The sequence below is a fragment of the Schistocerca americana genome, chromosome 3 (genome assembly GCF_021461395.2).
Source record: "Schistocerca americana isolate TAMUIC-IGC-003095 chromosome 3, iqSchAmer2.1, whole genome shotgun sequence".
Classification (NCBI taxonomy): Eukaryota; Metazoa; Arthropoda; class Insecta; order Orthoptera; family Acrididae; genus Schistocerca; species Schistocerca americana.
Genome location: NC_060121.1, coordinates 949,400,653 through 949,414,316, shown reverse-complemented (window position 1 = coordinate 949,414,316; position 13,664 = coordinate 949,400,653). Strand labels below are relative to the sequence as shown.

The window sequence follows — 13,664 nt, the reverse complement described above, 5'->3', positions numbered from 1 at the left end:
GTTGAATAATCATCTGGAACAATCGCTGAGTTTGATTTGTGGAAAACTGGATGAAAAGTTCGTGAAGCTTTGTCATAATGCACAGACGTCCACGTATTTCTCATGTAACGATAACATTTTCAAGCAAAATGGTGGAGTGACTATGGGTAGTCCTTTATTGCCAATCTGTTTATGGAGAACTTCGAGGATAGGACACTGAGAACTTCAACTTTACAACCAAAATGCTTCTGGAGACATATAGACGATACTTTTTTCGCCTGGCCTCACGGAAGTGATGTTCTCAACAGATTTTAGGATCACTTCAACTGTTTTCATCCCAGTATTAAATTTACCATAGAGGTTTAAAGTGATGGGACATTGCCATTTTTGGAAGTAATCCTTTATAAAAAACGAGATGGAGATCTCGGACAATGTATTCACCAAAAGCCAATAGACACAGGTTGGTTTTGGCATGCTAAGAGTTGCCATCCAGCATACCACTGCAATGGCATCCTTAAGATTCTGGTATGCAGAGTATATGCCACTTCGAATAAGTAGAGTTTAACCCAAGAACTTGTACATTTGACAGGTGTTTTCAAGAAAAACAGATACTCTGAGAAGCAGACTCATCAGACTATGGAGTCTGGATCATCCCCAGAGGTGCATGAAGAGGAGCATAGATCTGTGGCCTTTATTCCTTATGCTGGAGGCATATCTTTTAAGACTGTAAAAATTGTAATGAGTTTTAATTTTATGAGTGTGTTCCATCCATCTTCCATTAGGGCACTACTCAGCTCTATAAAAGATAATTTGGGGCTTAGGAAGCCTGGCGTGTATAAAATTCTTTGTCAACATGGAAAGGCTTATATCGGCTGTTTGATTCCCACAGATCAGGACAGGTGCACGGAATACGGCAAGCAAACGAGACTACAACACCCGGAAAAATCAGAAGTTGCAGGACATCAGCTGTTCAATTCCCGCAGTTCTGGACAGGTGTCATGGAACACAGCCAGCAAACAAGGCTACAACACCCATAAAAATCAGCAGTTGCAGAACATCGCCTAAACGAGGGACATGGGATGAAATTTGTCGAGGCTGTGGTAGTCACCAACATTTCAGATTTTTGGAAAAGTGTTTATAAAGAGGCAGTTGAAATTAGGTTGGCAGATATTTGATTAAGAAAGACCCTGGTTTTCCTTACTATCCCACATTAAAACACAATGTTCTTCAGCGTGGCTAGCCCAAGTGTTTGAAAAAAGTCTCCGAGTGCAATATATCATTACTGGCAATGTTCTGCTAAGGGCAGAGCCACCAGCCCAGTCTCAGAGGGTAGCAACTGTGATGGGTGGCACATGTTCAGTAGAAAGTCTATATAGGAGAAGCATTCTCCTGAAGATGGCAGACAGATGGATCACTGAAATATTGAATAATGTTGATTTTAGGATCCAGCAGCAAACCTGGGAAGACTGTTGAAGTGTCTCACCTGCAAAAGGCATTCTGCAGCTGCATTCTGGAAGCTCTCCTGGTCAAGCAGCAGACAAAGTATTTGTAGCAGACGTCCATTATCAGCCATAATGTGAGATATTGACACCCATTCCACAAATCCCGTCAGTGTGAGGAGAACTACCTGAAGTAAAAAAAAAAGAACAATAGTTAACATTAACAAAACTATTTTGTGCCTACTGTATAAATGAGTATGATATTCAGATGTCAAAGAAGGAAAAGAAAGAAACAAAAATGGAACCAGACTACTTGACATAGTAGTCTAGATTACTTACTGAAGTCCTGCACACAACAATGGAATTGTTGATCTGGCTGGAGACATGAACACAAAATCAATTACACAGAGAAAAATGTGGATATGAGTAGAATGCCCCTGTTTCATATAAACATACTGTGTCATTTCCACACAGTCAGTGGATCTGCTATTTTATGGCTGTAGTTTTATATAACTGCCCTAAGAGCATTGACCTGTTGTTGAGCCAATCCATAAATAAGTAAAGTATTAGAAAAGGAAGGGAGTCAACAAACATCTGTTCCCACTCATGAATTTTCCTCTTGTAATGTAAGTTACTGAAAACATTAACACTGTAGTACATTCCCTCTATTCCTTACCACACAGGCAAAGGAATTCAAAAACTAAAAAACTTTTGAAAAGTACGACAATGGCTTTATGGAAATAACTTTCTTCTTCTTCTTCTTCTTCTTCTTCTTCTTGCAACCAAGTCACTGGATATCTTCTTTGTCTTTCCATTTTTCTACTTTGGGAGGCTATTCTTCTTCCAACCATAGAATGTCACTTTTCTCAATCTCTTGAGTCTTTTGGGCAGTGACTAATGATTTTCATACCTTTGAAAGGGACATCCTGCCATCTCTGCTTAGACTGTCCGCATAGTCACTTGCCATTTGTTTATACACTGTACATAGTTTTCACCATAGGAGAAGATACTGCTCTCAGAATGTGTCCATGTCAGTCTTCCGTCACTTTCTTTATAATGGGAGTTATACCAGATATCTGCCAGACAGGAAAATGACCATTATCAATAGAGCATCTCGATTTCCACAGCATGGAGATCACTTCCAGTGGTCACTGTTTAGTCCAGAAGTTTGTGCCATACAGTGCTACAGGGCCAATTCCAGTCTTGTACCTTGGGCATTCAAATATATTTGTTTCTCACAAAGCAACCTCATGAATTTCCATGTATGACTTAGCACATTGGACAGGCTGTATATCTGGGTTCTTCTACGTGAGGAGAAAGTAATCCACTATGATGAGAAAACATTCACAAATTGGCAAAGCAGTCTTAAATGTGAGTGAGCACTGGTGAAATTATAGTCTGCTATTACTTCATTTGCAGAACATCAGGCAAATAACTGACTTCATTTACAATTAATTTGTAGTAAATTATTAAATTACCTGCACAACTCTTCCATGAGATGCCGCTTCTTGTATTTTTCCACTATCTGTGAGTGATTTAAATTCTTGGCAATGTTCCACAGTTAATTTCAAGAAAAATGTAAATATATCACCCATGTTTGTAGTTAACGCCTGATACAGGTCTTTCCTCCTCTGATTGGACTCCAGTGTCTGGAAAATGCAATTTGCACAATATTCTATAACAACAAGCTATTTTTAAAAGCAGTCAAGATACATGTGAATGAAAAATTCTGGAGAAGCCTTTCACTGAGACACTACTATTCACAAACAGTTCTGTGGAACCATTACAGCCCATTATTTAATGCATGAGAACAGAAACCTATGGTTTTACAATTTCTTTACACTTTAGTTTAATAGCAGGACAGACAAACACACACTAATGTGCAGAGAACAAAAACCACGGGGCATACAACAACAAGTGAACATATGTGGTGTATGAATATAACAGCATGCACAACGCAAATGACTGAAGAACAAAACAACATAGGATTCCTCAAAAATTTTAAAAATAATGGGATAAACACACATTATCTCTTTCGAGTAACTGAGGCACTGTTTGTCTTTACAACTTAGCCATGGAGTTATATATGCATTAAGAGTGAAAATGTACACACACACACACACACACACACACACACACACACACACATACTCACACACACACAGTTTTCTTTGGGAGAAGGGCAACTTTATGGTCAGTTGTTGTCCCATTACAGTCGAATGGTACCACAACCATATAGAGGATTTTTTGTTTAGGATACATGAGTGCAAGGCCATCAGTGTCCATGCTTTCTTTCCTACCAGGTAAGTATGATTAAAAAGATAGGAGCCTAGACAGCCTGAAAACACTTGTCTCCCTGTTAAAGATAATGTAAAGCAGGCCACTGCTAAGATAAATTACTGCCCTTTTATCGTAAAATGGGAGTAATGCACAGCCTAACTGTGGCAAACTAAAACTGGGATGCCACAAGCACCAGATGCTTACAGGTGCTCTAACTACAAGAGTCACATGTCATTGGCCAGTCATTTTCTTCTTTGCGTTAAAGTCACTTCTTTTCATCTGTTTGACTGGAGGGATGTTTGTCATGCCAATGACTGGAGGGATGTTTGTCATGGCAATTACTGGAGAGATGTCTGTCATGGCAAAGCTGTTGCTTTAAATTGCCATGACTTCCAATTTGCAATTCCAGCAACTCGTCATCGCACTGGTACATGACTTTTCTCCCCATGAATGAGGTAGATCATCCTCAGCAGGTTGTTGTTAATTTGAGGGGAGGGAGGGGGGGGGGACAGCATCCTAGACGGGTTGTGACTAATTAGGAGCAGAGGACAGTATCTAAAATCTTAAAATATTTCAACGTATTTTCTGAATTAATCATTACACACCTGGAAACATCTCATATTCAACTGCATACTGTTTGCTATGTTGAGATGTTTAACACTTTCAACATCACAAGATGCTGAGATTCTCAAACAATGCATCAGATGATGCCATTGTAAATTCAAAATGTTTTGATTGGGTACTTACATGTCAGCTTTAGTTAATGATGTAGACTGCTAAATTAAAACAATAGGAGGACCCCATTTGTATCATGACCAATCACTGTGCCTGAAGGCACCGAAGCTGAAGACAACTGCTTCATTATTTCCATGTTTAAATGCCTCAATTTTATTTTGCTTCTCTGCAATTTATGTATGACCACAGGGTAAGTCAGATGTGTGGCATCTCCTGCCAACAATCACTACTAACTGCTACAGTGAAGTGCTTCAATGACACCATTTCACAATATCCGAGAGCCACAGAAACATTGCAATATTGTCTACCCCAGGATACAATTCTGAACGAATACAATAACGAATCCTGATGTTTATATTTCCATGCATTGTGTTATCTTTGTCCTGTAGCAGCTGAAAAACTAATGAAATGGAGTGAAATGACAATCTACATCTACATTGATACTCCGCAAGCCACCCAACAGTGTGTGGCGGAGGCACTGATGACCTGGAGTCTCCACCTGGTGAAGTTCAGCCGTTACACGTCTTTTCAGTTGATGCCACACTGAGTGCCTTGCACATTGATGATGCAAAATGTTGATGAGACAACACAACACCCAGTCCCCGAGTGAAGAAAATCTCCAAGTTAGCTAGGAATCGAACCCAGGCACACTGCATAGCAGTTAGACGTACTGACCACACAGCTAAGGGGACGGACTGGAAAACTAATGATGAATGATGTTAGTAGTGTGTTAAATCTACTTAAAGTACAAAAGCACATCAAATATTTAACAATAATTTCTAATGGGAAAGACTGAACTATTATATTTTTTCAGAATTTCAGACAATTATTCAACTCAAATGCCACTTTCTCCAGTTTCTATAATGTTTGCAAATAATCCATTACAAATTTTGCAACCTTACCAGCTATGTTCACACACAATAGTTGATGAAAAATGTTGTGGATTGGCAGGAGCCAACCCACGGGGTTTGGAGGAAGCCGAAAGGCACGCGTTTAAGCTCACGCAGGCTGGCATGAGGTCTGGAACAGGACAAGGTATTTAGACTTCAGAAAAAAGGTGGTACTTGGTGGAATACTTAACTTTAACCCATTAATGTTGAACGTAGCTCTTGTCTGTACAGTCTTTACAATATCAATAGCAACTGATAATGGCGCCTTGCTAGGTTGTAGCAAATGACGTAGCTGAAGGCTATGCTAACTATCGTCTCGGCAAATGAGAACGTATTTTGTCAGTGAACCATCGCTAGCAAAGTCGGTTGTACAACTGGGGCGAGTGCTAGGAAGTCTCTCTAGACCTGCCGTGTGGCGGCGCTCGGTCTGCAATCACTGATAGTGGCGACACGCGGGTCCGACGTATACTACCGGACCACGGCCGATTTAAAGGCTACCACCTAGCAAGTGTGGTGTCTGGCGGTGACACCACAAAAAATCTTTTCAGTAACCAGCAAAACTTTGTTTCTTTTACAGGACTACAAGATAAGAGAGCTTATATTTTGTTCAGATGTTTATAGACACTGACTCCATACATGAATAAAACTGTGAATATTGACTAACATTATGCAGTATCCTCTACTTTACCTTGTAAAGAATGTAATGCAACTCGCATGACTTTGGGGATTGAGGAGAGGAAAGGGAGTAAAATCCATCATGGCTTTGGAACATATGGAGAAGTTTTTACCACTCTTGGTACATATTTCACTTTCTGTCTGGATTGCACAGTGATACTGATACCTCACTAGAGGTGGACATACAACTAACTGGCAGCAGCTGTGGTGGTGGTGGTGGTTGGCTGTCTTTCATCTTTCACCATAGGGCAGCATATCACTGACAACAGCAGGAGAGGCCAAACCACATATGGTGGACAAGCCCTGCAGTGCCATGCTGCCATTAAAGGCCGTTGTTGCAGTTTGAGCACTTCACTTAGTGTTCTCCCTCATCACACCGTTCATTCACGCTATCCGCTGGACTGCGCTATGGATGAGACAGGCATTATCTGGACTACTTTTGTGGATGTTATTTGGATTGACTGTCCCTGTGCTATATACAATGTCTAGTGAGGCAATTTACAGATAGCTAACAGATGATGTGCCATTATGTGTAATGCCAAGAGTGACACAGATGAGTTTAAAGTAAATCACATACCATGGCCAATATTTCTCAGGTATTACTCACATGATTTATTGCACGGAAAGCAATACTGTAGTGGTTTGATATGAGGTTAGCACCACTAGGTGTGGGGATGGGAATGGAATGGGTCAAATGTAAAAATAATCAAAAACAACTATTTTTATGGTGAAATCCATAATTTTTTATTTTCGTATGACTGCAGTTTCTATTATGATATATATAATACCATGTTTAAATGTTACATGAAGGCTGTGGCTATGGGCCCACCCCAAATCAAATTATCCCTAACAAAATGCAATGAGTTTACTGAGGATTACGTTAAGAATTAAAACTGTCATTACCCAACACATTTTCCCACTGTGAACAACATTTCTCATTACTCCAAATTTTCCATTTGGTTAATTTGCACTCGTTTTTATGGTAACTAAATGAAAGAATGTTCATGTGGAAAAACAGTACTGGCATAAAATGGGACTGGTATGGTGTTGGACTTAAAATAATGTTTGAAAACACCAAGCAGTTAACTTTCTTGTGCCCTAGGACCCCTAGTTCCGAATCAGTATAAGTCGTTACAATGCCACAAATAATTTGTCTCCTAACACTGATCTAAAACCAATTATACTGTGTCCAGCATTGTTTATTGCCATTAAGCCATGTCCATGTTACATTAGCAAACAAAGTGTTGTGCTGGGCTAAATTTTATTCCAAATATAAGATATTCTGGCAATGATAGATAAAAGCAATGGTAGTTCCTCTTCCAGATAATCTAACAACTACTTTTGAATCGTCAGAGATGTGGCATTTCCTGTGGAAAATTTAATTATGAAACATAGGTGTAGGGGTCTGTGGTATATTATTTTGTCAAAAACAATCACTTTGATTCCAAGTTGACACAATGAAGTAGTGTATCGTATACTTCTCCCTGGCCTATGTAGCAATTTCTGCTGTGGTGATTAGTTTGGGATCTAACAGCACAGCTGAAATTACCACAAGCAGCACAGATTGTCACACACTTTTCTCATATCTTAGGTTGGAGCCTGACTGTATAGCAAAAAGTTTAACTGCAGATTCCATTCTGTATCATTGCTTACAGAATTATATCTTCATACATGTAATGTCATGACAACATTTATCAAACAAAATTATCTGACTGGTTCCAGCATTCTGTGTTTATTTATTTATTCTTTGCCTGTGGACTCTAGCTATTAATTTTCAGCTTGAGAAAACAGTGTACACCATTTAGTCAACATCACTTGTTGCCAACTGATACCACACACTCTGTGTATTTTTCTAAAAAAATAATTTTAGTGTACGATGTAGTAAGTTTTGCATACAGTTTAATGTCATATATACATATGTGTAACATACACTGGTGTCGAAAATTAAAGCAACAAACTGCTATTTCCCCGTCCTGTGTCTAATTCGCAATATAATCATACAAACTGTTAACCAGATGTCTGTATGATCATGTTGTGCATGGAAGATGGCATTCTGGTCAACTGACAACCACGCTAATGATGATGCCAGGGCACCTATGAAATGAGGTAGTGTTTGTTGGGTAGCCCCATGTCCACAATCACTGTATACACAGTCACAGATGGTGCACTATGGCACAGAGAAGAGATCTACCAGACTATCTGCACTGGAGGGCTGTAGAAAGAGAGGAGGGAAACAGGACAGTTGCAAACTAATTTGGCCAGATGGTTTAATCTGTTGTTTCTCAGATGTGGCAACAGTTTATAGAGACTGAAAATGTATCCGGAAGACCAGGGCAGGGCTGACACATGTGACTTCAGAAGAGAGGACAGTCATTTGGCTGTAAGGACACAAAAATACCGCCTTAGTACTGCACGGCAACTGACGTGAGCTCGCAGCTCCACTGCATGTGTTGTATCGAGGCAAATGGTGTGCAGAAGGCTTCAAGAGAGTGGCCTTTATTGTCAGACTTGCTGAGTTTTCACAGAAGGGAACATCTGGAGTGCAGTCATCAACACACCACCCAGACGGTCAAACAGTGGGTCAATGTTGTTTGCATAGGTGCCTCCCGATTTAGTCTGGAGAGTGAGTCTCGATGGATTCGCATCTGGAAGGAATGTGGAACATAATTTCAGGAAGCAAACATTGTGGAGCCCTAATGGTGCGAGCAAAGACCATTTTTACCGGTCGAACACCTCTTCATGAAATTGTATGAGTGAACCAGCAAGGAGTGTAGCCTGTTCACTCTCCTGATTTAAGTCCCATAGAGCATGTCTGGGATGCACTAGGGGGATGGCTTGCATTATTTCAGCACCCACAAATCACTCTCCACGACTGAGAGTAGCTCTGCAAGAAGAATGGGTGTTACTGCCTCAACATGAAACTGATGACATCATTCACAGCATGCTCCATCATTGTCAGGCCTGTATTGCTGCCAGAAGTCATCACACCCCCTACTGAGCACATTAACCAGTTGTTGGAATGTATCCGCAAATCCGTTAAGTTGGAAAAAATGAAGAATACTTTTGTCTACCGTTATGCATGTTGCAGTTGTTTACATTCTGTATTCTTTTCATTGTTTATATATTACTATCACCTTTTTATACTGTTTTGTGGCAAAATAAACACAACCTTGCAAAATTTCCATTTGTTGCTTTAATTTTGGACACCAGTCTATATCCATGCCTTGTTTACTTATTTATTTATTTATTGTCTTTTTTGCATATAGTCACCAACTGGTGACTTTTGCAAACGTCATAGCATTTTTATACAATTCCTTCACAAACAGTAGAAATTTGCAATTCACATTTAAAAGAAGCCACTTAAGTGTGACACACTTGGAAGTATATGGTACAGTACTTCATAATTTAACATACAGTTGTTACATAGTATAGGTATCTGAATTTACAGCATGTTGTTACAAAAATAATATATATTACGATCACTTCAGAATAGTACATGGTATAGATAGAAGAGTTAGGCCTACATTTAAGAATAGCTACATTTTAATATCAGTATTCATTCAGTGAGTACAAACATCTGAGAGTTAAGAACAATTTTAATTCCCTTTTGAATACTTTACCTCTGTGGCACCTTATTGCACTTGGCAGTTTGTTAAACCATATCTGGCCATTTATCCAAGGACTATGATCTGTTGTCTTTAGTTTAGTTATGTTTCTGAAGAAGCAATTTTTTTGTCTTGTGTTATCGGTATGCACATCAGAGAACTTAGCTTCATTATTTTTATGGTCTACAAAGAATGTTATTAATTTGTACAGATACAAGGAGTATACTGTTAGATATTTATGTTGTACAAAGGTTTCTCTACATGAATCTCTGTATCCTAGTTGACACACGGTCCTGATTGCTCTTTTCTGCAATGGTAGGATTCTGTTCATGTGTCTATCAGCAGCACATCCCCATAACTCTATTCCACAATTAATATATGCAATATTGTCCCATAATAAGCAGTTTTTAATGTTTGTTCAGAGACTAATTTTGATAGTTTGCTAATTAAGTGAAGTGAACTGCTGATTTTATTGCATACAATATTGATATGATATACCCATCTAAGATTTTCATCTGGGTATATCCCCAAAAATTTACATTTGCCAGTGTCTACTTTTTTGATGTCACTTATATTATCAATACAGGTTTGGTATGAATTACCAAGTTTAAATGGTAATAGCTGGGAATTGCTAATATTGACTTTTAGACCTTGATCATGGAAGTAAGTAGTTATTTGACTTAAGCCATCAGTTGCAGCCAATGTCAAATCATTAGTTTGTTTGCTAAAGAACAAAAGTGAGGTATCATCTGCATAACTTACTAGTTGGGAGTACAGAGGTGCCTCTAAATCATTAAGGGGAGACGGTGGCAGTCTTGCACTGATATTTTTGTAAATCCATATCTTTGCCATTTTTTGTTCAATCTCATTGAATTTTTGCACACTTATGTATAGATCTCTAACATGATTTTTTTTTTAAATTCAGAATTTTTAATAACAATCTAATACAGTGAGATAATTTTGAATTTTTTATTGCATTATTACTTTAAGGTACACTTTCTTATAATTTCGAGGCAAATTTTTTTAATGGTAAAATAATCTAAACTAATAGGTGTACAATTAAGTGCAGTAACGTTTTGGTAAATTAATGCTACTATCCCCCCCATGAACCATGGACCTTGACGTTGGTGGGGAGGCTTGTGTGCCTCAGCGATACAGATAGCCGTACCGTAGGTACAACCACAACGGAGGGGTATCTGTTGAGGCGCCAGACCAACGTGTGGTTCCTGAAGAGGGGCAGCAGCCTTTTCAGTAGTTGCAAGGGCAACAGTCTGGATAATTGACTGATATGGCCTTGCAACAATAACCAAAACGGCCTTGCTGTGCTGGTACTGCGAACAGCTGAAAGCAAGGGGAAACAACGGCCGTAATTTTTCCCGAGGGCATGCAGCTTTACTGTATGATTACATGATGATGGCGTCCTCTTGGGTAAAATATTCCGGAGGTAAAATAGTCCCCCATTCGGATCTCCGGGTGGGAACTACTCAAGAGGATGTCGTTATCAGGAGAAAGAAAACTGGCGTTCTACGGATCGGAGCGTGGAATGTCAGGTCCCTTAATCGGGCAGGTAGGTTAGAAAATTTGAAAAGGGAAATGGATAGGTTAAAGTTAGATATAGTGGGAATTAGTGAAGTTCGGTGGCAGGAGGAACAAGACTTCTGGTCAGGCGACTACAGGGTTATAAACAAAAGGTCAAATAGGGGTAATGCAGGAGTAGGTTTAATAATGAATAGGAAAGCAGGAACGCGGGTAAGCTACTACAAACAGCTTAGTGAACGCATTATTGTGCCCAAGATAGATACGAAGCCCACACCTACTACAGTAGTACAAGTTTATATGCCAACTAGCTCTGCAGATGACGAAGAAATTGAAGAAATGTATAATGAAATAAAAGAAATTATTCAGGTAGTGAAGGGAGACGAAAATTTAATAGTCATGGGTGACTGGAATTCGAGTGTAGGAAAAGGGAGAGAAGGAAACGTAGTAGGTGAATATGGATTGGGGCTAAGAAATGAAAGAGGAAGCCGCCTGGTAGAATTTTGCACAGAGCACAACTTAATCATAGCTAACACTTGGTTTAAGAATCATGATAGAAAGTTGTATACATGGAAGAATCCTGGAGATACTAAAAGGTATCAGATAGATTATAAAATGGTAAGACAGAGATTTAGGAACCAGGTTTTAAATTGTAAGACATTTCCAGGGGCAGATGCGGACTCTGACCACAATCTATTGGTTATGACCTGTAGATTAAAACTGAAGAAACTGCAAAAAGGTGGGAATTTAAGGAGATTGGACCTGGATAAACTGAAAGAACCAGAGGTTGTACAGAGTTTCAGGGAGAGCATAAGGGAACAATTGACAGGAATGGGGGAAAGAAATACAGTAGAAGAAGAATGGGTAGCTTTGAGGGATGAAGTAGTGAAGGCAGCAGAGGATCAAGTAGGTAAAAAGACGAGGGCTAGTAGAAATCCTTGGGTAACAGAAGAAATATTGAATTTAATTGATGAAAGGAGAAAATATAAAAATGCAGTAAATGAAGCAGCCAAAAAGGAATACAAACGTCTCAAAAATGAGATCGACAGGAAGTGCAAAATGGCTAAGCAGGGATGGCTAGAGGACAAATGTAAGGATGTAGAGGCTTATCTCACTAGGGGTAAGACAGATACTGCCTACAGGAAAATTAAAGAGACCTTTGGAGATAAGACAACCACTTGTATGAACATCAAGAGCTCAGATGGAAACCCAGTTCTAAGCAAAGAAGGGAAAGCAGAAAGGTGGAAGGAGTATATAGAGGGTCTATACAAGGGCGATGTACTTGAGGACAATACTATGGAAACGGAAGAGGATGTAGATGAAGATGAAATGGGAGATACGATACTGCGTGAAGAATTTGACAGAGCACTGAAAGACCTGAGTCGAAACAAGGCCCCCGGAGTAGACAACATTCCATTGGAACTACTGACGGCCTTGGGAGAGCCAGTCCTGACAAAACTCTACCATCTGGTGAGCAAGATGTATGAAACAGGCGAAATACCCTCAGACTTCAAGAAGAATATAATAATTCCAATCCCAAAGAAAGCAGGAGTTGACAGATGTGAGAATTACCGAAGAATCAGTTTAATAAGCCACAGCTGCAAAATACTAACACGAATTCTTTACAGACAAATGGAAAAACTAGTAGAAGCCGACCTCGGGTAAGATCAGTTTGGATTCCATAGAAATACTGGAACACGTGAGGCAATACTGACACTACGACTGATCTTAGAAGAAAGATTAAGGAAAGGCAAACCTACGTTTCTAGCATTTGTAGACTTAGAGAAAGCTTTTGACAATGTTGACTGGAATACTCTCTTTCAAATTATGAAGGTGGCAGGGGTAAAATACAGGGAGCGAAAGGCTATTTACAATTTGTACAGAAACCAGATGGCAGTTATAAGAGTTGAGGGACATGAAAGGGAAGCAGTGGTTGGGAAGGGAGTAAGACAGGGTTGTAGCCTCTCCCCGATGTTATTCAATCTGTATATTGAGCAAGCAGTAAAGGAAACAAAAGAAAAATTCGGAGTAGGTATTAAAATCCATGGAGAAGAAATAAAAACTTTGAGGTTCGCTGATGACATTGTAATTCTGTCAGAGACAGCAAAGGACTTGGAAGAGCAGTTGAACGGAATGGATGGTGTCTTGAAGGGAGGATATAAGATGAACATCAACAAAAGCAAAATGAGGATAATGGAATGTAGTCGAATTAAGTCGGGTGATGTTGAGGGTATTAGATTAGGAAATGAGACACTTAAAGTAGTAAAGGAGTTTTGCTATTTGGGGAGCAAAATAACTGATGATGGTCGAAGTAGAGAGGATATAAAATGTAGACTGGCAATGGCAAGGAAAGCGTTTCTGAAGAAGAGAAATTTGTTAACATCGAGTATAGATTTAAGTGTCAGGAAGTCATTTCTGAAAGTATTTGTATGGAGTGTAGCCATGTATGGAAGTGAAACATGGACGGTAAATAGTTTGGACAAGAAGAGAATAGGAGCTTTCGAAATGTGGTGCTACAGAAGAAT

General features: G+C 39.3%; 1 protein-coding gene across 1 annotated transcript in view; it reads right to left on the bottom strand.

Moving 5' to 3' along the window:
* LOC124607247 (exportin-5) overlaps window positions 1-13,664 on the bottom strand; it is a 193,846-nt gene that overhangs the window by 135,903 nt on the left and 44,279 nt on the right. The window contains exons 4-5 of the mRNA XM_047139523.1: window positions 2,897-3,067; window positions 1,463-1,606 (exon numbers count right to left, since the gene is read on the bottom strand). Coding sequence (XP_046995479.1) covers window positions 1,463-1,606; window positions 2,897-3,067 — 315 coding nt within the window. The remainder of the gene's footprint in view (window positions 1-1,462; window positions 1,607-2,896; window positions 3,068-13,664) is intronic.